Source organism: Heliconius melpomene, chromosome 4 (genome assembly GCF_056956725.1).
Source record: "Heliconius melpomene rosina isolate 202511_hmr_F chromosome 4, ASM5695672v1, whole genome shotgun sequence".
Taxonomy (NCBI): Eukaryota; Metazoa; Arthropoda; class Insecta; order Lepidoptera; family Nymphalidae; genus Heliconius; species Heliconius melpomene.
The window spans coordinates 6,302,830-6,327,927 of record NC_140392.1 but is presented as its reverse complement, the minus strand read 5'-3'; the positions used below and the strand labels follow the sequence as shown (position 1 = coordinate 6,327,927).

Sequence of the window (25,098 nt, the reverse complement as noted above, 5' to 3'; positions counted from 1 at the left end):
TTAGAGTAACAACTGTTTTTATTTTATTTTTATTAAAATATACAAACCTTCCCGTCTTACAAGCAGTGTTAATAGCACGTTCGGCCTGGTTGAAACCTTCGGCAGAACCTATGGCGATGCTTGAAAGGGGCTTGTTAAGCTCAGTTGCCATGTCGTCCACGCGACCTAAAACATATTAATGCGGAATAAAAAAAATATTCTTAAATGAATATTATATCATATTCATAATATATCATATTCACTTATTAAATTTATGACTAGTTTATAATTAAAACATTTTTCTTTTATATATATAGTGGACTAACAAACGTTTTACAAGGATTATAGAATCCAACAATTTATATCAAACATTTTAGATCAAGTAGAAGGTAGGCAGTAGAAGGTGCGACGGTTTAGGTAAGGTCCAGATTATCGCGGGTCCTATATTTAATAATAATAATAAGTAAATAATATACCGCTAGCATCATATCCAGGTACGGAACACAGTAGAGCTGGAGTGGTAGCATTCAGTTGATTCTCTGTAATACTAGACAATTCTAATTCAGTTTCCGCCTTAGCCATAAAGCTGGGTCCCAGCACTGAAGCAACTAATTGTGTTGCCGCTGCTATCACACGATCAGGTCGGAACGCCTAGAAGATATAAAAATACTTAAATTCTGTAGTAGATACACTGAAATGTATAAAATATTATTGTTTTAATTCATAATAATCTTATAATTAATGTTAAACCGTGATTAGTACCGCCTTTTACTATTTATTATCATTGTTTACGTTTTCTTAAATTATTAGCATGTAATAATTCAATAATTCAATAAATCTTCCTTTTACAGAGACTACTACATACCTGTATGAGCAACAGGCGGTACATGGCAAGCGTGTGCGGCTGCGGGGGCGCGGCCGCCTCGCCGTCCCACAGCGTGGGCACGCACTGCTCGGGCGCCGCCTGTGCCAGCCACGCCGCCAGCTCGGGCAGCTCGCGCGCCTTGTCCAGCAGGCGGCGGAACGCGACTAGCCTGTTGGGTATTAGTTAGGTTAATGTTATGATTCAAATATCAGGTTTTATTAATTATTATTTTATTTATGTTTGTTCTTTTTTAGCTTCACGCAGTATACACAAAGGTATTATCTACACAATTTTCGACAAATGCGTGTTAAGTGGCTGTCAACACAATCCTGGCACTAACAAGACAAATCATCTTTTATTATCAAAGCGAGAAAATGAATATAATTTATTGCACATGACAGATTCCGCATAGAAAATTAAAGTCAAAGGCTGTCGTATTTTGTCGACGGGCTAGGTTTTCTTAGAAATAGCATAGCATATAATGCGTTTCCTGTACAGTGCACAATATATCATATGGCAATTGATTTAACAGAACCTATCAATTCACAAAGGATCAGAAAAATGATTTACTGATGAATTTTTATATTTAAAATTGCTACGTACATACATAAACAACGATTATTGTATTGTATTTTCAAATAATAAAATATACCTAGAACTAAGCCTAGCAGCGGCATCGTGTTGGTGCTGTGTTAACGACTCTAATGGCGGTGTATTAGCCACAAAGCCCTCTCGCCCACGTAGGAACACACCAAATTGCTGGTCTAGAGTGTCATCTGCACCTATTCCCTTTAGTTGTATACGGCATAGTAGTAGGGCGAACGTGAGTCGGTCTGTGTGGAGCATACCGCGTGCTACTCGTTCGTATACTGCCTGGAATACAAAAAAAATGTTCAGCTGTATCCGGCCTACAGCAGAGTAGACAGAGGGCTCCCGCTAGTGTTAGGACACTCCGTTTTCCACGCGCCCATTTTTTGAGAGATTTGTGGCAGACCTCTATATGACACAATCAAATAAATTTCTAAAATGAGAGCTATTATTATTTTGTTAAATGTAAATATAGGATATAGATACTGGATATTATAATGTAATATGATAGTTCAGTTTATAAGCTGAGGAAATAAGGAGTTTTATTTTCAGAGCACTTTATATACAACAATATATATTAACACATAACATTAAAAATACAAAAATCAAAATTAAAATTACTGTTTATAAGTTGAATCAAAAATAAATATAGATGCGAAATAAAACTTACTGTAAATAGTTCTTCCGTAATAGTTTTCAATCTAGCTGTATAATCCGTGACTCCATTGAGCCCTGGGCACACTAACACAGTGCTGAATATATCCAAGAACATCTTAAGAGAGTACTGGTACAGGAAGTGGACTTGATGAAGGGCTTCCATCGTGAAGTATATACTGCTGCATGCCTAAAAAATAAAAAAATATATATATACATCAGTCAACGGGAAAAATAGAATAAACAAAAAAATATATATTATTGAACTTACTTGAGATAAGGGTAAATATTGTTGACTAACTGTTTCAATTTCGGCAATAACTTTGTCAGTTTCTTCGACCTGGTAATAAGCAACAGATCAGTATAAATAAATAATTATTTGTATGTATGCTTATATTAATTTAATAAAATATATAATTTTACCTTTTGTCCAATATCATCAGCTTCTTTCTTAAGAGTCTCAAGAGTTGCAATAACAGAATCGTCATCTAAGATTTTGCCTTTGGCGTCATTGAGGGCTTGGAGTAATGATTTTTCTAACTGCCGCAGACGTAAGTGGAATTCACCTAAAATATAAAAATAAATAATTTACAATATCTTTTATCAGCTTTTTAATTTACTATGAATAGGTATATGCATAATAATAGTTGCTTTAAATCGTCCATAACACAAATAAATTATTTTTATCTATGAAAAAATATATATTTAAAACGTCGCGTCGTGGCGCAGTGGCACAGCGTAAATTGATGTAAAAGCGACGGTTGTAAGTTTGATTCCATTGAATTGTTTTCATTTCCTTGCCCTGGTAAAAGGAGGCGACATTTTGAAAATTGTGCGGATGCTTCACCAACCCGTTACTACCCATGCGAAATATTGAAATTAACAATGATTATGTAAATATCTTACCTTGTAATTTAAGCAAATCGGACCGCTTAGTATCAATATCAGGCCTCTCCGCCTTGAGCACGCGGTGCAGGCACTGCGATTGCAGCGACGACCGCGTCACGGTGAAGTTCACGAACGTCACGCGAGAACACATGTCAGGTGGGAACTCCACTGTCGGATCCCTTTTGAACATAGTATTTGTATTGTGAATGTGATAAATATATTTTAGAATGTTTCTAAGAGGCGCTTCAGCTATGGAGCAGGGGCATAAGCTTGCGAACGTCAACGTGACAGGTTGTGGGTTCGACTCCCATGCGCGGAAATGAAATATTTAATAATTTCATTTCCTCCCTCTGGTAACGAGGCAAAGCGTGGCATTGAGTTGTGCGTCTCAACACTAGGTTCCCTCTGCCTACACTGCTATTTACGGTATAATTTCTTTTGTTATATTCCATGTACCTTGTGCTCAAAAAGATGACGAACGAGGGGCTCAAATCAATGTCCTGATCACCGAGTGTAATGAGCACTCTGCCGCCAGTACGACGCAGTTCTCGGTTCAGGACCGGGTTCAAAATGGGGTCGTAGTTTTCTACATCCTGAAAATATTATAAAACATGAGTTAAACAAATAATAGCCTACATAAATCTTGCTTTCTTGTTTTGATTTATAAAGATAAATCTTTTTATAATTATTAGTCACAGTACAGGTATATAATTATTAGTCATAGTATATCAAGACTAACCTGCACGAGTAGTGGGTTACCGAAACGCAGAGCAGATTCTAAATTCTTTCTGAACGAATCATCGAGGAAGGAAGTCTTTGTAATTTTCCGTTCTTTGAATTCACGCATAATAAATTCAGTAGCTTGTCCCGACGGGTCGATGATAAGTGGATACCGATTGAAGCGCTACAAAACAAATAAATCATTTATAGTTATGTAAAAATATATTTTAATAAACATGTTTAAGGAAAACGTCACGTATAGTATTTTTCAGTTAAAAATCATAAGTTGACCGTTTGCTTGTCTCTCGGCTATATGTATAGCCGCTACATGTCTTTTCCATGTTGAAATTAGGACCGGAGTGAACAATATACAAAAATTCAGAAAACCTTACTTCAGGGCGGCGACGACAAGTTAATCGTACTATACGAACATGAAATGAAAAACACAGTATACCTTCAGCATAATAGCATTCTCCACACAAAGTTCGTCTGTGGGCAACGCGTTGGCCTGCCAGCGCAGCCGCTCGTCGGGGTTGCTGAGGTACTCCGTGCGCGCTATGTCCGCGCGGAACTTGATGTTGGCGGCCGCCAGGTGGCTTGTCCACGTTGAGAATAGGTTTTGACGGTACTGGAAATAGAAATTTTTATATGACAAGACATCACTTATATTAGTATTTTTACATTAGTATTCATACATTAATTAGATTCACTTGCTATTTCACAATTCTTTAAATGCATTATTTTGCAGGAGATATAATAATTTATGATAATTTAATTCTAAGCTAGAAGCAGTAAAATATTTGGAACTTACATGTTGGTCAAAGTATCCTCCATAAGCAATAAAGGCGGCTGAAAGCAAAACATCTCCAATAATGGTGCTCATTTGTGATCGGAACGTTTCCGAACTAGCCTCCCAACGTTCGCGTTCAATAACAAGACTCTTCAATAATGCTATTGATCTGTCCACCTAGAAATAAAAATATTTTAAGTTTATTAATTATTTTTTGTTATAATAAAATTATAGGAGGCCATCGTGAAGCAGGGGCACAAACGTGCGACTGTAAACGACAGATTGTGAATTCGATTCCCACTAGAGGAAATGAAATATTTAAAATTATGATTTCCCCAAGAATTCGGTGGGGAAGTGGGACAGTAAAATGTCTTACTATAAGTTTCCCCCGCCCACCCTGCTATGTACGGGATACAGGACGCTGTGAAGCTAAAAAAATATTATTATATTAATGATACATATGGACTAAATTTTACAAACCTTAGCTTGCACATTTTCTAGATCAGTTTTAATAGCTTGCGCTTGACTAATAAGTTGTGCGTATTCTTCCTTATAGGAAGCGATGGATTTCTCTAATTGGGCAATCAAGTCGCGCACTTCATTTCCAGCGGTCACATTGCTTTGTGCCTGGTCTTCTAGAGCCTGAAGCTCGTTACGCAGTGGCTCAACTCGTTTCAACATGTCCGCATATTCAATCTGCGAAATAGTTATACATTTTTGTTGCATAATAGTAGATCATTTTGAGGTTGTTATATATTTGAGATCGTCTTATAGTTACCTGAGCTATAGCCCATTTGACCATAGGTCCACAGGCCATACTGGCTCTGTTTACTTTTTCGAAGTTATAATCCGGATTGCTGAGGTAACGTGTTTTCATCTTCTCGCGGACATCGTCACTGACACATACAAAAGTGATTAGGTTTAACGTCATAAAACAACTTACAATGTGACTTTAAATGATACCAATAAACCATTAAAAATTTTGAAAAGATTCTTATTTGTCTCATGCATTGTATTCAATAATCCTTTAACCAATAATTTAATTTTATAATTTTGACTACATGACATGAAATGGACATCGGACAACATAGCAAATAAAAATAGAAAAAAAACCAAATGCCTCTCTGGTAATAAAAAAAATATAGATAGCAAACAAAAAAGAGAAAAAAAAATGACTCAAACAAAGCAAGTCGATTCACTGCTGCTAGTGACTTTCAACAGCTTTTTGGACTTACGGACATTATTGGCAAATACATTCATGCAATTTGACGGTATGTGTGGTCCATACCGGAATATCTGAAATAATTAGGCATCAAAAATGTATTATTTTTGCCATATTTTATAAATTTTAAAAATTTTATTGTATCTGGCAAAGATATAATTTTGAAAAAATAATTCGACTACTAAGTATTTAAAAGTTAAAGTTTTAATTTTAATTATATTCATAAAATTGCTGTCACCAATCTACTTTAAAAACGTGCAAATAAAAGTGCGGAACAAACATAGAAAACACTAAATGGTTTTTTACAATATTATGTATTGTAAATTTTACTATTGCTACTAAGTGGTGTATCGTTTTTAATAATTTTTTACTACCCTACACATTGTACGTTATATATGGAAAGAATATTAATTCGTCCTTCTACCGACATAGTTGGAAACTCGAGCAGTTGTCCAGTGGAAACGGGAGAAATGCAGACATTCACCATGCAAAGCAAGCCCAAAGCAACAAATAATTACGCCTCGTCACACCAAATTATCATTTTAAATATCTTTCATTACTTTTGAACAGACTATTAAGATTCAAAAATTTTAGCATTTAGTATAAATTTAACAACAGAAGTAATGAGCGATATTACTTTAGCACCTTCACCACAATCAGTAGTAGTATCAAGTCGTCAATCGAGAGGGGCAGTGTGGACTGTCGTGGGAGGGGAAGGGTCAGAGGGGCGGGGGAGAGCAAGCAGGTGTGCTCACGTGATGTCCTCCGTGGAAAAGTTGGAGACGATGCTGTTGATGAAGTTCTCGCGCATGATGACGGCGCGGATGGCCTTCCAGTCGGTGGCGTTCTCGCCGAGCAGCAGGCAGATGGACTCCAGAGCCACCTTGACGATGGCCGGCGGGTTGCCCATCGAGCGCACCTCCACCAGGTGCTGCTTCTTAATGGATTTGACGGCTGTTGCGTAGTCGCCGGCCAAGCGAGAGCGAGAGTACAAAAAGAGAGAAACAAAAGGCGTTTAGCGAGCGCGACATGCGACGGACCGACGCGGGTTAGTCACATCGCGGGTTAATGGTGCCGTGACGTCCGTAGTGTCCTTGCGTTAGATCACATCGATCACAGTCACATATGCGAGCAAGCTTAGCGTATTTACAATATTATCTAATATAAAAACTTTCATTCCGATAAGGATATATAACTTACATTCAAGTACAAATGTACGATGCTTATTTGAAATGTGTTACGAAGGAATACGAGTACAATCATATAACATTGTTCGATGCACTAAATACACTAAAATGTTTTTGCCAATAAATGTCGGACTGAGAAGGGTACATACGCTTGCTATCTACTGTAACATTCGTGAGGTATCATGAGACTATTGAATTTAGCTTTTCATCTCTAAATTTTAGGTATCACATAAGGAGATGGCACGTCGTAATTTGCAAAAATCAAGAATAACAAATTATGTTAAGAAATACTAACAAGCAGTTAAAATTGAGTTTGAGCATAAAAGGGACGTGCGATCTCCGTTCGATGTAATCGTAAGGGCACTAACGTGATGTAGTCAGTCTCGAAGTTAACGATAGTGGATATGAAGTTGTCCTTCATGACAACGGAGCGTATGCCCTTCCAGGTGTCGCCCTTCTCGCCGAGCAAGGTGCAGATGGATTCGAGCGCCATCTTGACTACGGAGGGCGGGTTGGCCATCGAGCGCACCTCCACCAGCTGCTGCTTCTTGATGGAGCGCACCGCTTTACACCGTACGCAACACTTTATATTTATGACAGCCTACGCATCTACTATGGATGCATCGTTTTTGTACATCGTCACACATACTCTTCAATTACGCTATTGTGCAACCACATATATATTTTTTTCGGTCCACCAAAATTTTACTTTTATATTATTAATTTTATGAGTTTAATTTATTTAAATTATTTTATATTTAAAAAATATTTATTGTACAATTCGAACTTCGAAACTAAGTAATTTAAGCAAAATCATTTATGTGATTGACAATTCTATTCAAGCTTGGCAATATAGTGTGTTAGATAACAAAGGGAAAGCAAATAAAAAATAAATCAAACCGTTTTGCGCCTCTATGACAGCTGGCTCGACTTGAGCTAAGTCAGCCATTACATCTTTTCGTTTAGCTTCAATTTCCTTCGTTTGTTTCTCAAGAGCAACCTGAATGTTAATGTTTAAAAAAGATATTAGATATTGCAATTTTAATATCCTGAAAAGTTTATAGGCTAATATTCAAACCTGAATCTCTTGACTTTCAACTTTCTTTTTCTCAGCTTCTTGTTGGTCTTTCACCATTTGTCTTAGTTTAGCATTGGCAGCTTCATTTTTAGCTTGGAGTTCCTGTCACATTATCAAATAATATAAGTTTCAAAATTTTACCCTACATATTTCCTTTATATTGGTCGTATAATAGTTTCTTTAACATTCTTTACCTGTGACTTCACAGCGAGACTCTTTTGCATTTCCTCAACTTGCTCCACAGTTTCAGCGATTTTTCCAAGACCAACATTTAAATGCAGTTGTTGTTCCTCCAAATCAGCGCGTTTCTCTGCGTATAATTTCACCATTTGTTGGATAAAGTCTAAGTAGTGTCTGTAAATGATTGTATATTATCAGTATGTATTTTTTAATTTCAGATTTTTTGTCAGCTTTACGTTATATTTCGCATAAAGCCGTGTAAGCAAGCTAGCATAAAGAAAATATTCCATTGTCAACTTTTCGGCCGAGACGGCGGAATTCAATGCATATTTTCTTCTCAGGGCCAGCAAAATGATATGTATGATTCGATAGAATCTAAAACTATCTCATACAATTTAATGGGACAACGTTTATGTATACTATATTAAATTTCAGTAATACAATATAATACAATGTAATATTTTCATTACTCATTGCTTACAAACGCATACAATCAAATTATTTCTTAGACAACAAACAAAACAAAGACCTCAAATTATCGGGATAACATAATTAATTAACATAAAAAACCACCAACATTTACATGTATCAGGCAAAAGGTGAAAACTAACCTGGGCGTAATAGCCATAGTGCGGTTAGCGCGCTTGGCGAGTCTCGCGTTCGCGCGGTGCAGCGTCTGATGCACGTAGACGCAGGCGTTGACGACAGCGGCGCGGTGGCTGGGCCGCGCGCCCACCTCTCCGCACGCCGCCGGGAACTGGTCTGGAGGCGTGTACTCCGCCCAGTCCAGGTCCATGCGCGTTGTGAACTCTTTGCCGACCTGTATAATGTGGTTTTAGTTGGTTAGGTAATTTAATATTTAATGTTTTCATTAACTCGTTCTAGTATCAGGAGAAAGTGCGGTATTCTATATGAAAATTTATCAAAAATCTAACTATAGAACATTCTAATACATAATCACATACTAAGCTAACATAATATTACCTGGTACAAAGCACCATCGCTCCAATCTCCAAACCAGTTGAGCACGCATCGGTTGAACAGAGCGGGCGACGTCGCGGCGCGGTCCTTCAGGCCCTCGGACGACGGGTTCATTGTAAACACGACGTGCAAGTTGCGCATTACCTGTCCGGTGAACCTGTATAGAATGATATGTGTTGAAAATACAAGTATACGTTAGACAATAATGACTGAAAAGACTTTATTTATTGATACGAATCAGTAGTACGGGTTCGCTTCCGAGTGAGTTTCCGACTGTGCCGTTTGTGCACACTAATCATGTCGACTGTGTCGACTCTATGACATACATGTTATCATTCATCCATTTTCCTCGTGTTAGAACTATTGTGTATTTATCGAAAGTTAAAAATGCTGCAGTTAAAGACCCATTTAATGAAACCTGAATCGGTCTAAGTTAAATATATAAAAAAACTTGCCATTTATATAATTCATCATTGGAGTCCAACATCAATCCTTCTCTTTGTGCACCTTCTTTACATTGTGTCATGAGAGCTGCGAATTCATCGCCTTCGAATAATCCAGGCACCTATATGTTTAAAAATGTTTTATTGTTTGACATAATCTATAACATAGCTAAATTAAGAAAAGTTGTTGAGCGTGAATTTAGGTGGAAAGCAGCAGGTACAAACGTAGTGTCAAGACAGGAGTGTCTTGACACCGTTTCTTTTTGCCTACTTTGGTACAAATAGTATGACAAGGATCATAAAGTCAGTGGAAATGAACAGCAACTAGTAAAATATATAAGTAAAACTGGTAACATTATGTAAATTTACCTCTCCGTTAGCCAGCAACGTGTTCATACGTTCAAGGAAGCCACTGTCAAGTACATTGGACTCGTCCAAAATGAAGGCAACCTTCTCGTCGCGGCATCCGGCTCTACGGAGCACTGAACGCAAATCTTCGTCGAAATCTGCGCCCGTATACTTGTTATGAACCTATTAATAATTAATTAAAATTAATAGTAATCCTTAAATAAAAAATATGTTATATTTCATAAGTTGAATTCTTAGTCATATCTTTAAAATCATAAAACATATACAATACAATAGTACAATACATAATAAAAACATACTTTTATTTGGAAAATGCTTAATCCATTCATCCAGGCCACGAATCTACTTAGTGTGGTTTTACCAGCACCAGATACTCCAATGAGTAACAGATGCCCTTGTGGTTGGCGGAAGATACGGTCGATACGAAGAACGTGTTCCAAAACCTCGTCGAAAAGTACCAGTGGCACGTCTAACTCTTCTTCGTAGAATACCTAAGATAGAAAAAAACATAACACTTAGAAAAAACATTTTGAATTATAAAATGTTTTGCAGTAAAAAATTATAGTTTTACTAGTTCACAGTTTAAAAAGAGCATAAGGAAATAGATTATAATAATATAATACAGAAAAAATAATATATTAGGAAAGTAATTAGTCGGTAATTTTAATATAGGTAAGACTTAAGATAGATGAAAAAGATTTGAAATTATGAATCTTGCCTTTAGCCTAGCTTTGACATATTCACGCAGTTGATCTCTCTGAACTGGCACATAGTCTTTACTTAACCAGTTACTGTACAGAATTGGCCGAGCCAATGCTTGTTCTCTGTTAATACCTAAAAATAAAATTATTTCGCAAAATTAAATACAGATAGAAATAAATTCGTAATAAAATGCATATTAATCTTAGTATTTCTTTACCTGGGAAGAATCTTAATGCCACATTGTCTATATTCTCATCTGTCCATTGTCTCTCAACATCTTCTACAAGACGATCTTGGAACAAGCGTAAAGCTTCATGAGCCCAGAGTCTCACCAGGCCTTCCACACTCAGGTTGTCAAGTGGCCTAAATGATGGTTTATTAATAATTAATAAACAAATTTATTTTTACTACTTTTAATTTTAAAAACACTTAGAAATAAAATAGGGAGATGCTAGATAAATTGAAAAACATACGAACTGGAAAAAGATTTCGTAAAATTATTATATAATAAAAAAATTGAAATAGTAGCAGTAGTGACACACCGTCTGAATATAAACATGAAGGATGTGGGTTCGAGTTGAAGGAATCAATTATTTTCATTATCTCACTCTGGAAACAATAAAATGTACAGTATTGAGTTTCGTTACTACAAAATTGGGAGTAAGTTTATAAACGCGAACAAAACAGCTCAAAAATGTATCATCCACAAACCTAATAGCTTCGCAAATTCCTCGGACCCATCTCGTCATCTCTCTGGGCGAGTACACGTAGTGAGGCTGCATGTCTTGCGTGAAACGTTCTTGCGACGCCAAGTATAGTTTAACCATGGCCTGGGTCAAAGGTTCCGCGTAACCACGCAGAGCTGGTTGCATACGCAGCATAGCACGTGTGAACGTACCGTAGATCTGTTTATAATATTTTTTTGTTGTAGTAACTTTGTGATATTATGTTAATGTGATCGTTAAAAAATAAATACTTGTTTTCTATAAACTAAAGTAAGTTTAATAAATTTTAGATTATTGACACTTAATATGTGCAAAATATTTATAACGTAACGAAATAAACACAAAATATGTATGTCAAAAAAACCCTAGAAATATAAATACCTATGATATATGAAAATAGCATGAACTATAATTGAAATTCTATTGTTATAATAAGACAAAATAAACCTTACCTGTTCAAGCGAAGTCTCACCAGGATAGTCGACATATATGACGGGTACATGTCTCAGAAGTCTGTGCGAGAGCGGTTTACGGCCAGGGTCGGTTGGCGGGTTGCAGGCACCCACGAATTGAATGCGCTCAAGGTGTACCCATGAGTGATCTACAATAATAAGAAATATTGTTTCGTTGTTATTGTTTGAAATACATAACCAATGCTTATTGTTGTATTAAAATATTAAACAAGATCAAGTATAGGTATAAATAATATTTTATTTGCATTGTTTTGTTCAGTTTGTTCAGTTTCCTTCTCATTTATGATTTTACCGCATTAGTTTCTGAACCTTTATTAAAGTAACTTAACTTATACTCTAGTATAAGCTAAGTTAATTTAATAAAAATTAAAAAGTCAGCGGGCGCATCGTAAAATGCATGTTTTTTAATTTATGTAATAATTAATGTAAGCGACATTCAGAATCGAAATTAAGAAAACTAATAAAATGATGATTAAAACTTCATATGTAACAATTTTAAATATATTATAGTACATTATATACCTGTTGCCCTATAAAAGCCCTTGTGCTCCAGCAGTTGTCTGAGGAAAGATATGACACGTTGCGTGCCGTATTGGTCCATGTCCGGTAAGTTGATCTCGTCACAGAACAGCACGAGCCATTTACCAAGCTACAGCAATAAGAACAAAGAATTACAATATGTTTGCGATTTTACTTTCTAAATGCAAATTACCTAATTATCAATGAGATAATTCATGTCTGTTCGTCGGTCACATAAAATGTACTTTTTACACAGCATAATAATGAATTAAATATAATCGATGGTCTCTACGCAAAATAATGAAAGTGATTTTTTTATTGCTTTTACTAACTAATAATTGAAGTTTTAAAATTTTTTTCCAAAATTTCAAAAAGCCATTTATGCATTTTTTTTAAACGCGTATGTAATCGAGTTGTTAGTAGTTCAAAATAGCAATTAAAGAAGTTTATAATTTTTCACTTTCAATACTTTACCTAGGGACCGTGTGTGGATATTTTTAATCATTTAAGCTAGATAACATTTACCTGAACAGGCGCTAAAACGACTCCATTGGGTGTCTTACGATATTCACAATAGTGGTCAAATGTCTTTAACAGTAGTTCCGGCGTGGTGGCGGAAGAGAAGTTCAAACCAACTACTTCCATGTCAGGTAAGGCTCGTAATGCAGAGAACAGTGTCATCGTTTTACCAGATCCAGGTGGACCGCAGAGTACTATAAAATACATTGAGTGAGATAAATACAATTATAATACATTATTAATAAAAGTTTCATAGATTTATCTATCACTAGCGGCCTACCAGCGGCTTCACCCGCTTGAACTAAATGATTATTCATTTAATAAATAGGATTGACTGACACTGACAGTCATATATGTTGATGTCAATGACTAATTTAATTTACTCGTATATAGAGATACGTTTATAGAATACGTATTTAGAGATACGATATAACATATATTCAACACATAATACCTAAAGGTTTATGTTCAGCCAACCAAGTGTACAACAAGGCCTCGTGGCGTACTGTATCCAGAGTGGGTACGACGACGTCTGGCGCGGCCACTTTGTGGGTTTCCACTTCGATTTGTGGTACTTTTGCTGACCAGGGCACCCATTCTCCAGTTATTGATACCTTTATTTTATGAAAAAAGTTTGAAAATAATCCATTAAAAAAAATGAATGGCACCAATACACTGATGTTAAGAGTCAAGTAGCCTTACTTATTACAACAGTATACACAAGTATATATACAAGATACAAATCTATAAGTATAACAAATTTCTAACTATGTGTAAAAATATAAAAAAAAATAGATTTAATGCATATATTATTGAATATTTAAAAAGCATTTTATACTTTTATTAAAGTTAATTTATTTATTAAAAAAAAAAACGAACCTCAAAGTCAATAATGTGTTGGTTGGCACCACAATTGGGTAGTTGCATGGTACTAGCCGAGCGAATAAAGTCACCCAATTCGTTGCGGTCCTATAAAACAAGTCATATGTTAAATTAAATAAAAAAATCTTTAAATTATCGTTTAATAAAATTTATTAGCATTCACCAGAAACAACTTACTTTCAATTTGGCGTCACCAGCAAACGACCACAGTAAGGAATAAACCAGCCACTTTGGTACATATGCTTCAAGTTGTTCATTTGTGATGGGGAAGTCAGGGTGTTGACGGTTATAACCTAGGATATTCCTAAAAAAATGTTCAAAATATAATAAATAATGGAAAAAGACTAAACAGTAAAATAAATTCTTGTTATTTTAGCTTCATATCGTTCTTTTTAGTATCGCACGTAAAAAATCGGCAAAGTAAACCTAGTTTTAAGACAGAGTTTCCCACTTTCCCTCCATTTTCTGAGACCTTGTTGATTAAATGGTGGAATTTAACGTCTCACTTTGTCTTTGTACTAGAGCGTCAACCCCCGAGTGAAAATCTATTCCAAAACCAACGCGTCTGTCATATGTTGTGCCACTGCGTCATGGCAGCCTCATTGTTTATCTATTGCTATAATATAACAAATTATATAATAAAATATATTAAAAAAAATAATCTACCTCACTCCACGGTTGAGCATAGAGTGCAAAGATGACAAAGCTCTATGTCGAGTGAAGTCCATGATATGGTCAAGAGAAACGGCACGTTCAAGACACTTTACCACTAAACCATCTCCGTAGAATAATGGTTGTAGGATAGCTGCCACATCACGTTGAGTCTGAAAAAGCACATATGAAATATATATCATTCTTTACTTATGAAAAATAAAGAGTAAACAGATAATACTAGTACTGACAGTACTAAATTCAAAGTTTTTGATTTCGACAATAAATAGAAATACCTGTAAAGCTGGCGATAGTATAGTTTCAGCGACATTTTGATCTCCACCAGAGCTTGGAGCGGCCATGACGATACTGAATGAATCTTCTTCTCCATCTTCCAAAGGAATGTTTCTCAATCTAAAGTCAAACAAGTAAAAACAATATTAACATGAATTGATTTTACTAAAAAAAAAAGCTACATAAGACAAACTATAGTAACTGTACCTAAGTAAGTAATTTTCGAAGATCATCTCAGTGGTGAGCACATCTTGTGAGAACCACACCATACCGCATCTAGATACTGTAGCTAATGTGGCATATTTTAAATCTTGCACCTGTAAGTTATAAACGGATTATATAAAATTTGGTACTTGTTAATATTTTATTTTGTGAGATAGACTGGACTGGGGTAATTAAATTTCGCCTATAATCATCAGAATAGCACAATTCTAAAAAGAAATGAGATTTGCAGTTTTTATCTATACGTATGAGGCGCAAGTGCGCAAGGTGTGACTGTAACTTCATTGCTTTGCTGTGGCAACTCAGCTCTTCGTGGCGTAAGCACAGCGTATGACGTGTAAAAGCTATATATTTTAGGTTTTTGCCGTTGAAATGCGTTATATAACGCACAATGTTCTTAAATTGGGCGATTCATGGGGAATGGAGAGGAATATATAACATATAGTATGTAGCAATTAGTATTATAAGCAAAGTGTACCTCAAACATAACGCGCACGTTGGGCGGCAAGGACAGGCGCTCGCCGTTAGGCAGCGTGAGCAGCTTGTTGTCGTCCAGCACGGAGTTGAGGTTCTCAACCCACTCAGGGTCCACATCGCCGTCGAATATGATCCACTGACGCTTGTTGATTTCGCCTCGGACGTTGTCGATTATTTTTCTAATATCATAACATAATAAGGAAAATGTATGTATTATATAGAAAAATATTTTTTAAAAAATCAGCTATTAATGAATTAACGAAAGATTAATGTTATTCTTAATAACTATTACCTTACCTAAGAATATGCGTGAACAATCCATCGGTCCATTCACGAGTATTGGGATCTAACACACCATAGAGCGTCTCTTTAGACATAGCTTTTGGGTCGATAACGTGTGCTACGCCCTCAATACCTTCGAATCTAGAATAATTGCAAAATGAAGAAATTTCAAATATTAAATATAATAGCTTATTATAATATAAATAGCCAATAAATAATCTTATTACCGTTCTAGAGCCTTAAGAAGTACTCGCCAAGCAGTAGATTTACCACTTCCAGAAGGACCAACCATCATTAATCCATGATTCAATTTGCAAATCTGGTACAGTTGCAGGACCTGAACATTATAGTAAAGTATTATAGAAAAATATGTAAGTTTAAGGGAAAAAAACCTATATAACTTATAAATGTTAGCACAATTCTGATTACTACTTGTACAAATGTAGATGTAACAGAAGTTAGTACTAATAAAAAGTGAAATATATAACTTATTCTACTCAGGGCTTGATCATAGTATTTAGAAGCTTGTCATTTTTAATTTTAAACAAGAAATGATGTCAAATTTATGTGCGATGGATAGTACGAAGTGCAACGAAAACTTAGTTTTGCAATGGTGCAATATAATAAGAAGTATAATATGTATGTTTAAATTAATTAAATTGGCACCAAAAATGTGATGAATGACTACTGCATAAATAAGATAAAATATTTTAGAACAATGACCAATTGTAGGATTTACATACGAATACAATTATTCTAAGATTTTTTTATTGATACGTAATAACAACAAAAATGTATATACTGTTAAAATAAAATCGATTACATTAATTGTCTTTATATTAAACGAAGACAGTATAGAGCGGCGATTTCATCACTCTACTTCAAGTACACTACATAATGTAGGACACTAGATGAAGATTAATGTAAATGCACGTAAGAATATAGGATCCTAACTTTTGAACTTAATAAACTGGAGCATCCTATTCATAGCGACCTACTTAGTGCACTAGAAGTAGCGTGGTGTAATCGCCGTAAAACCGATTTTGAAGTCCATATAAAGAGATAAAGGTTAAGTATAAAAGAGATAAAAGACAAGCACACACAGGCAAGTTTCACAATACAGCCACCGGACTCACCTTCTCTATCCACGTGCTGTGCTGAGCGCGCGAGGCAGCGCTGCGCCTCTACGAGCCGTTACGGGTTAGCATGGAAACCATATGCATTCACTCACATTCCTCTTACACCGTATCATGCATTTACTATGTTTTATTGCTCTTTTTTTTGTTATTTGTGTTTTTTTTTTACTGATTGACTGACTAACTACTATGATAACTTTTTGATATTATTATTATTTTTCATGCAATTTTTATGCTTTATTAATATAAAAATAACATTTATACTTTTAATATTTTTATGTTCATCATTCTACATAAAAATCTAAAATATCTAGAGAAAATAATTTTAAAAGTAGTTCATTTAGCATTCATAAATAAAAAAAAACACTATTGTAACTATTTAGAATGGAACTGAATTTTATAAAATTAGAAAATCAAAATGTTATCATAAGTAAGAATTTAAAATTTTTATTCATTTATGAGTATAAAACATAGACCAATGTAAATTTAAAATGATCGTAACAATAATAAAGCAAATATTAATACGTAATAGTTATTCCTCCTTTACTTTGTACCTGTTACGTTTGTTAATAACTGTTGTTAGAATAAATATGCTATATTTTATGATTCCATCACCAATTATATATTAAATATCATTAAGAATGGATTTAAAACTATGAATTATATCAATGTACATTAATAACATAATATGTTTGATTAAGTATGATAAAATAATAATAACTGTGCTTAGCTTTAAATGTCTGAAATTGTATGACAAAAAAATATTATGAAATGAATAATAGTTTTCGGTATTAAGTGTACAATATAAACATCCTTATACCAATTTAAATAATAATATATGTTAAATGTTTTGTTAATTGTCATTGAAAATATCTAAGTAACAGTAAATATATTTTACGCAACCATACCTTTTCCATCCATGTATTGCCTTGTTCGTCTCCTTCGCCGCAAACCAAAAATTCTTCAGCGCAAACAGCACGAATCTCATTCTTAAGACCTTGAAAAATATGTATTCTTATAACGTGTTTATGTTAATAATAAATAAATATTAAATCTTGCGGAGGGGCACAAGCGTGCGACTGTAAAGGTGACAAGTAGTGGGTTCGATTCCCATTCGAGGAAAATATATATTAAATATTTTTCCTCGATCAGGTCACACGCAAAGACAAAGCGTCCACGCTTTGTGTCACGGAAGTGTCTTATTGGCTACCCTGCTATGGTACGGGATACAGCATACAGCTAAAAAAAAGACCTTAATGCTAATTATGTTTAAACAACTCGCTCACATTTGAAATGGAATTGTAATATATACGAGATATATAAAAAACTCGTATAAAAAAATATTCGAAGTTTTGATATAAAAAAAAATTACCAGTCATTTCAGCTCTCGTATATCCCACGTTCGGGAATACATCATTCAATAAGGAGAATAGCAGAGGTATGTCTTCAGCTACCAGTTTAGGCACCATTGTTTCACAGACAGACTGAATGAGGATATCTTGCTCTGGAAGGGATTCTGCTATTGAAGCTTCATCTGGCACTTCTGTACCACGTTCTATTAGATTTTCCTATAAACAAAATTATTGTTACAATATATTTTTAGATTTATTTCTGTATTACATGATGACCTTGCGTTTTTTGTTTGTTTCTTATAGGAAATAGGCAGCTCTAGTGTGGTAGTGGTCTTATCGGGTACGGATAATCTTCGAAAACGTTTTTTTTCTTGGAACTATTTACTTCTAAATAATACCAATATAAGTATTATAAGTAGCAACTTGCAGTAGTGTGGTACAAGAATCTTTCAAGAACTTTATGTTAATACACCTATTCTAAATAGTAGATAAAAAATTTAATGAATTTAATTATCTCCGTACAGGTTTTATACAATTGTAAATACTATGTAATGCATATACTACAACGAGAACATTTTTTTATATTGAAAGCAAAAATTGACGAAAAATTGTGTAAAAAGCAGAAATAAAACTGGAATTTAAATATAAAAATAAATATAATTGCGATATGGGAATAAGCTAGACGATGCGATAGCAAAGGAAGCAATCAACAACATAGGATTTCAATAAACAATGACAGAATAAATATAAAGTGCTCATTCAAATAAACTAAATACCATGAAAAGTCAAAGTCATAATTATTGAAACGTAAAGGTGTTACAGATGTCGCTACAAACAACTAGAACCAATAAGTTATTTCTGTATAGAACAACACCAATTGTATATACTCTGCCTTTTTGCCTTTAAAAAAACTTGAGATTTTTTAGTCAAAAGCGGGTTTTTCTTTAACAGAAGCCGTAGCTACTAAGTAAGGCTACGTATATATATCGAAGACACTAAACTATAGATTTGGGGTAGCATTTAAATAATAAGTTCACCGACACAAATAATCTGTTACAGTATAATCTTTTAAGTTTCTACTAATTAACTGAATAGTAATTGATAAAAGAAGACATGAATCAAAAAGAGAAGGGCAGGAAACATCAACATATATAAAATTTAATCACAAGTTATGAAATTTAATAGATAATATTGAAACAGAGCTATAAATAATATAATAAATGGAATATTTTATAACATTGACATTATATAGGAGACCGCTCACAAATTTATAAGATGGCGCGGACTTCGAATCATTACTGTGTAGTTGTGACGATAGTTCTGAATGTGTTGATAGTTTCATTTCCTGAAATTATGTGGTATTTAAAACAGTCAGTACTTTTTAAAAAATAAACTTTTTATTCTATAATATGACAAGCGAAAATAATCCTAATAAATTAAGATTTGCCAGTATATAACATATGTAATTTCGACGCGAAACTTCAACAAACGTAAATAAACGAAACATTTGAATAATGATATTGACTGTTAGAATTATAATATTCATTTCACAATTTTTGGAACATACCTTTATTTTCTGGATGCGATCACGCTTGACATTACCCGCGGACACCAAAACTGACTTAAGAGCTCGCAGACCGAAGTCATAGTGAGATTGATTCGATAGTTGTTCATCACAAAGTCTGAAAAAAAAATTGAGACCAAATCAGCTTCACGTTGCATCCCGCAAAGTAGGCAGGGAACCTAGTGTTAAGACACTCCGTTCTCCACTTTCCGTCAAATTTTGAATGAATTGCGTGTTGAGTGGCGGAACTCAGCGCCGCGCTTAGCCTCAAAAATTGAGACGTTTTGAATAAATGTATTTTTGCGCTATTTTGGCTAAAACGCTGTACCTTATGTAGACATGCTGTGTATAAGTTGGTCTTATAAACAAAAAAATGTGGCTAATCACCTATGCTAAAGTTATCACAATTATACATTATTTAGAATATTTACCATACATATTAAAATGACTTTTATCTCTTCCTCCTGGCATTAATCCCGGCTATTGCCAGGGTCTGCTCTTTTATTATTATAATTTTTACCTTTTATTAAAATGACTTTTATATGTATGGTATATTATAAAGTTTATATTACAATTTTTATATATAAAATACATATAACTTACTTAAAGAACGGTACAATCTTGCAAGCCAATTTCTCAGCAGTTCTAAACCCTTGACTGAACAACATCACTTCAGCGATAAGCTGCCTGTCCGGAGTAGTCATGGCAAGACTTCTGAATAGTTTCTTCAAGTTATCAGGCAAGTTGGAACGTCCAGCGTATCCAGGGTTCATAGTGATGAATATCGCCATATCTTGGCTTACACGTACTTGTTTGCCAACTAATTCCACTGTTATAGATTTGCCTGAAAAATATTAACCGAAGATGAAAGAGGGCTTGAAAGTTTGTATGGAAATATCTTTAAATCAGCGCTGATTTTGATAATTTGAAATTCAGGCTCTTAAAAATATTTTATTGAACACATGTTTCATGGTTTATTAAAATTTCCCACCTAAGGGTGCAAAAAAGCAGGCAACGCTGCGCGTGTCCGCTTGTATTAAATAATAATGTGTCATTTTATTGAAGTTCTAATTGAATAAAACCTATTAAATAATGAATGCAGAAAGAAAAGGGAGTGAATACCTGTATTATCTCCTTCTTGGTGGCTCTTGAGGGCTTCTTGAATGGTCTGTACTTGTTGCGATACAGCAGACAACATTCTCTCTTCAAGACGATTGAACTCATCGAAACAGCCCCAAGCACCGACCTAAATACATATTTTAATAAATTATTTAATAAAATTCAACACAACTACAATCAAAATTTATTACAATCTTACTAATTCTAATACTAAAATATCCTCATCCTAGTATCTCTATTAATAGTATAATTTTTCGAAAAAAGTGAGAAAAGGTTTTGAACAAGTACTACAAGTTGTGCAACAATAGATCTCAGTCAAAAAATATTTTAAAACTATGTAATTAGTTAATAATAGAGAGATATGTTACACTTATAAAAAAACTTATAACTCGTAAATAAGCATTTACTTATCTGGTAATTTGTACATCTCAATGAGCTGACACCCTACTATTTAAAAGTGCTAAATTTATGAGATTTTAATGTATATCAACCAATGTCCACACTGAGTATAAAATAATGTGAATTAGTTTATACCTGACAAAGACCGACGAAGATTCGTCCCATAGCTTGAAAGTCGAAGGTTTCGTCGCAGTTGAACACCAATACAAAACGACCGAGTTGATTACCAAGGGCTTTCACAGATTCCGTCTTACCCGTGCCAGCGGGACCTAAACATTTGATATAAATATTTAATAATATATTATTGCCTTATTATTACGATTATAATTTTTTATTTATTTGCACTGTAAAGTCTCTTTTCTCTTCTTATAATTAGTCCTTTATTTACCAACAGTGGTCTGTAGTTAAAACAATAAAATTGAGCTGTCTTAAGACTTATAAACATTTTATAAACATATATTTTATAAATATACGTTCTTATTATTTCGCGCAATTTGTATATTACTGTGCAATAAACAATATTCTTTTTCATTAAATATATTTATTTATATTTACTAGCATAGATTTTAATTTAAAAAAAATCTTCCATTATTACTTTTAAAACCAAGCAAGGATTAAATTGAGAAGTTACTAGGTATTTTTTTATTAAAATAATAATTACCAAATGGAGATCCTCCGAGCCTTGCTTCCAAAGCTTGAGTCATAGTGAGATAACAGCGGTCAGTCAAAGGCGTTTGAACAAGTCTGTCTTGTACACCAAGATATTCAAATCCATAAAGGAACTTAGCGTTGGCCATATGTATTGTTAATTGTTGAAGAACCTGTGGATAAAAATATATAAATAATTATTTCTTTATTTACTAATAAAAATAAAAAACTGCTTTAAGCATTTTCACGCACGTAGTAGGGTAGCCAGAGGGAACTTAGTGTTAGGACACTATGTTCCCCATGCCCCACCTAATTTTCGAGAAATTGCCTATTGAGTGGCGAAACTCAATGATACTTTTTATTTACGCTTTTTATTTATTTAGAGCAAGGAAACAAAAATAATCATTCCTGTCATTGGGATTTAACTCATAACCGTTAAAACTGCAATTTCTTACTGCGGCTTCAATAAAAAAGCTAACTATTACAATACTTAAACTTACATCATTATTCCTAGGGTCGAAGTAGAACCGCATTTCGCAAAGCCACTCGAATGATCGAGGACTATTCACTTCGGAGGCGATCAGACGACGAGTTACCGTACGTTTGTGCACAAATTCGTTAATCTGAAATAGGGAATTAAATGTTATAATATGTGAAATTTGTAAGAGTCGTGAATTTATCTGTTGTGAGACTAAGTTTAATTGAAGAGAATACGTCCGCAGGTCCGTTTAGACATTCGAACGTAACAACCTTTCCATTAAATTCATATATAATAAAATTTTTAAAATTGTGAAGTGAAGACTTTGGGTTTGATGTTCAGCATAGATATTTTGTGTGGTTTGTTGGTGTTCACCATAGTTTGCACGATATTTCAACATAGTACGATCCTTAGCTTTAGATAATATCTCATATATATAACGAACTTATTAGTCCTTTACTTTCTATCTAGCAGACAACATATGATTAAAAATATATTAATAAAAGGGCATGCTTTGTAAATATGAAAATATAAATTTCCAATAAAAAAAAATAACAATATAACATACAAGGTGCTCCAATTTCTTCCTTCGCAAAGGCGGTTGTTCTTGCAACACCGAGTCAGCGAGTATATTGAGCATGTTCTCAACATGTTGGAGTACACGTTTAAGTTCGCCGCCGCCTGCCAGCGCCGCTTCTACGTCTTCTGACCATAGGATCTGAACTGCTAACACTACTATTTGCGCCTGGAATTAGGATTATATGTTAATATGTTTATCTTGCTTAGCCTGTTAAACTTAAACCTGGCTTAAGACTGTTAGAGATGTCTCTTTATTTCATAAAAATAAAATTATAGAAAATTGAAAAATTCACTAGTAAATATTAATAAAATTGAAACATAAAAAGAAAATCTTTATTTTTGTAATAATAATAAAAAAATAATCTGTACTTACTTGATATTTGTCACACCAATCGATGAACTTTTGTGCATCTACATTTCCGTCCTTAAATTGTTTTACATCGCCCACGGCGTCTTTGAGACGGCACGCAAGTGTTACACGCATTTCGCGTTCTACCATTGAAAGCCAAGAGTTGATTTTTGGATTTTCTATTGTTGATACCGGCGAAGTGAAGTACACCTAAACATTTTGCTAGTTAGATCTCTATGTATTTTAGTTATATTGACAAGCAAATTGTAAGAAAACGATGTGTCACAGCACACTGCAATATTGTAAATGTTGCTAAATGAATGAACATTTATAATAACCAAGAAATGGTTTGCATAATTTCAACTAATTCTTATGTGATTTAATGTGCTAAAACCAAAATAAAAAAATGTCTATGGCTGTGTAAGCAGTGGTATAAGGTTTTGAAAGAAATGAAAATATATTTTAAATAGTAATAATAAGTTATTTATTTGATATATTTTGGAAAAAAAATAAACTGAATTTTAAACACACCTCTTCACCTTCGCGTGATGCTATACCATTAATAACAGTATTGTCTTCGTTTAGTATAATAGCAGCGACGCCAGCGAACATTTTCTTGAAGTGTTTTTGAAGACGAGCTATGTTCTTACTGTTACCAATAATTTCAAGCAAGTCCTCATCACCCACGAAGTAGAAACTAAAGAGATTGCAAGAAAATAATTAATAAAGCGGTTATATAACATAAATAAGCATCTTTCTTTGATAGCAGTAAGCTTAAATATATCCACATTGCGCAATAAATTTGTACAATATCTTCCCATTAGTATATACGGTATAAGTATAACTTACCGCGGGAAGCTACTCCTTTCTCTTTCCAGATATTCTCCGAGAGCCTTCTGTATCTTGCCGAGCAAGTCCGCCAGGCGTTCGAGGGATCGTTGCACGCCAGGAATGTTTAGAACATCCATCACCATTGGAGATTTTCCTACTTTCTTCATCAAACCTAAGAATTCGGAGCTGAAAAAAAATCATTTAGTTTTTACTATGTTTACGGCTCGCCTTAGTATCATTTAGATGTATATATTTATTTATTTCCTCCTAAAAGAATAAATAGAACTCTATATTTTATGTTATTTCTGTACCTTATACTTTGGAATCTGCTAGTTTCCACTGGAAGCAAGGTCTTGATGTCAGCAGATCCACTAAAGATGCCTTCCAGGTATACCCAGCGACGTTGCACGTCAATCCATACGTCGAATAATGCATTGATACGATTCAATTTCTCCTCCCATGTCAACGCTTCTTCTTCGAATACCTATAAATATATTAATATTAAATTAAATATGAAATTGATAAAAAATAAAGTATATTAAGGCATTGCAGGCGTTGCATAATTGCGAGTTCGATGCTCATTAGGGGTAATAAATTATTATCATTTCCTCGCTCTGCCAAGGCCAATTGTGATGTTGAGTTCCGCGCGGAAAGTGAAGTTTCTTGACACTACTTTATCTCTGCCCACCTAGATATATGGAAAAAAGCGTAAAGGTGAAGAAAAAAAATGTAATATTAGAGTACCTTATAGTAAGGCGATAGTTTCATAGCGGCAACGCTGTTGATGTGCTCCTTTACTTTATTGAAGAGATCGTCCCAGCCACGAATAATTTTGCATTTATTTTGGTAATTGATCAAATCCAGTTCATAGCTTTGCCAGGATTCTCGCACCTATAAAATAAAAAAAAACATACATATGAGTCCAATTTAATCTTTTCAATAGAAAACAATTA

General features: G+C 34.2%; 1 protein-coding gene across 5 annotated transcripts in view; it reads right to left on the bottom strand.

Annotated features, from left to right (window-relative positions):
- The window catches only part of Dhc64C (dynein heavy chain, cytoplasmic), a 43,259-nt gene that overhangs the window by 5,428 nt on the left and 12,733 nt on the right, over positions 1 to 25,098 (bottom strand). For 2 of the 5 annotated variants that reach the window (XM_085185074.1, XM_085185076.1), the window contains 53 exons: positions 24,890 to 25,036; positions 24,457 to 24,629; positions 24,164 to 24,331; positions 23,846 to 24,011; positions 23,339 to 23,524; positions 22,955 to 23,131; positions 22,409 to 22,531; positions 21,922 to 22,081; positions 21,396 to 21,529; positions 20,865 to 20,988; positions 20,346 to 20,586; positions 19,746 to 19,860; positions 18,199 to 18,394; positions 17,735 to 17,823; positions 16,827 to 16,874; positions 15,918 to 16,027; positions 15,706 to 15,831; positions 15,410 to 15,587; positions 14,917 to 15,026; positions 14,712 to 14,829; positions 14,431 to 14,588; positions 13,942 to 14,068; positions 13,762 to 13,851; positions 13,337 to 13,496; positions 12,889 to 13,076; positions 12,367 to 12,493; positions 11,824 to 11,972; positions 11,358 to 11,551; positions 10,864 to 11,009; positions 10,663 to 10,778; positions 10,244 to 10,435; positions 9,945 to 10,106; positions 9,588 to 9,697; positions 9,136 to 9,289; positions 8,763 to 8,971; positions 8,166 to 8,325; positions 7,972 to 8,073; positions 7,794 to 7,893; positions 6,462 to 6,660; positions 5,263 to 5,380; positions 4,965 to 5,180; positions 4,506 to 4,661; positions 4,149 to 4,322; positions 3,714 to 3,878; positions 3,431 to 3,567; positions 2,993 to 3,153; positions 2,510 to 2,652; positions 2,358 to 2,426; positions 2,103 to 2,276; positions 1,497 to 1,717; positions 845 to 1,013; positions 456 to 630; positions 48 to 165 (listed from right to left, as the gene is read on the bottom strand). In XM_085185074.1, coding sequence (XP_085041200.1) covers positions 48 to 165; positions 456 to 630; positions 845 to 1,013; positions 1,497 to 1,717; positions 2,103 to 2,276; positions 2,358 to 2,426; positions 2,510 to 2,652; positions 2,993 to 3,153; positions 3,431 to 3,567; positions 3,714 to 3,878; positions 4,149 to 4,322; positions 4,506 to 4,661; positions 4,965 to 5,180; positions 5,263 to 5,380; positions 6,462 to 6,660; positions 7,794 to 7,893; positions 7,972 to 8,073; positions 8,166 to 8,325; positions 8,763 to 8,971; positions 9,136 to 9,289; positions 9,588 to 9,697; positions 9,945 to 10,106; positions 10,244 to 10,435; positions 10,663 to 10,778; positions 10,864 to 11,009; positions 11,358 to 11,551; positions 11,824 to 11,972; positions 12,367 to 12,493; positions 12,889 to 13,076; positions 13,337 to 13,496; positions 13,762 to 13,851; positions 13,942 to 14,068; positions 14,431 to 14,588; positions 14,712 to 14,829; positions 14,917 to 15,026; positions 15,410 to 15,587; positions 15,706 to 15,831; positions 15,918 to 16,027; positions 16,827 to 16,874; positions 17,735 to 17,823; positions 18,199 to 18,394; positions 19,746 to 19,860; positions 20,346 to 20,586; positions 20,865 to 20,988; positions 21,396 to 21,529; positions 21,922 to 22,081; positions 22,409 to 22,531; positions 22,955 to 23,131; positions 23,339 to 23,524; positions 23,846 to 24,011; positions 24,164 to 24,331; positions 24,457 to 24,629; positions 24,890 to 25,036 — 7,928 coding nt within the window. Of the gene's footprint in view, positions 1 to 47; positions 166 to 455; positions 631 to 844; positions 1,014 to 1,496; positions 1,718 to 2,102; positions 2,277 to 2,357; positions 2,427 to 2,509; positions 2,653 to 2,992; positions 3,154 to 3,430; positions 3,568 to 3,713; positions 3,879 to 4,148; positions 4,323 to 4,505; positions 4,662 to 4,964; positions 5,181 to 5,262; positions 5,381 to 6,461; positions 6,661 to 7,261; positions 7,458 to 7,793; positions 7,894 to 7,971; positions 8,074 to 8,165; positions 8,326 to 8,762; positions 8,972 to 9,135; positions 9,290 to 9,587; positions 9,698 to 9,944; positions 10,107 to 10,243; positions 10,436 to 10,662; positions 10,779 to 10,863; positions 11,010 to 11,357; positions 11,552 to 11,823; positions 11,973 to 12,366; positions 12,494 to 12,888; positions 13,077 to 13,336; positions 13,497 to 13,761; positions 13,852 to 13,941; positions 14,069 to 14,430; positions 14,589 to 14,711; positions 14,830 to 14,916; positions 15,027 to 15,409; positions 15,588 to 15,705; positions 15,832 to 15,917; positions 16,028 to 16,826; positions 16,875 to 17,734; positions 17,824 to 18,198; positions 18,395 to 19,745; positions 19,861 to 20,345; positions 20,587 to 20,864; positions 20,989 to 21,395; positions 21,530 to 21,921; positions 22,082 to 22,408; positions 22,532 to 22,954; positions 23,132 to 23,338; positions 23,525 to 23,845; positions 24,012 to 24,163; positions 24,332 to 24,456; positions 24,630 to 24,889; positions 25,037 to 25,098 lie in introns of all 5 variants that reach the window. The other 3 variants (XM_085185077.1, XM_085185078.1, XM_085185075.1) reach the window with 2 other exon arrangements.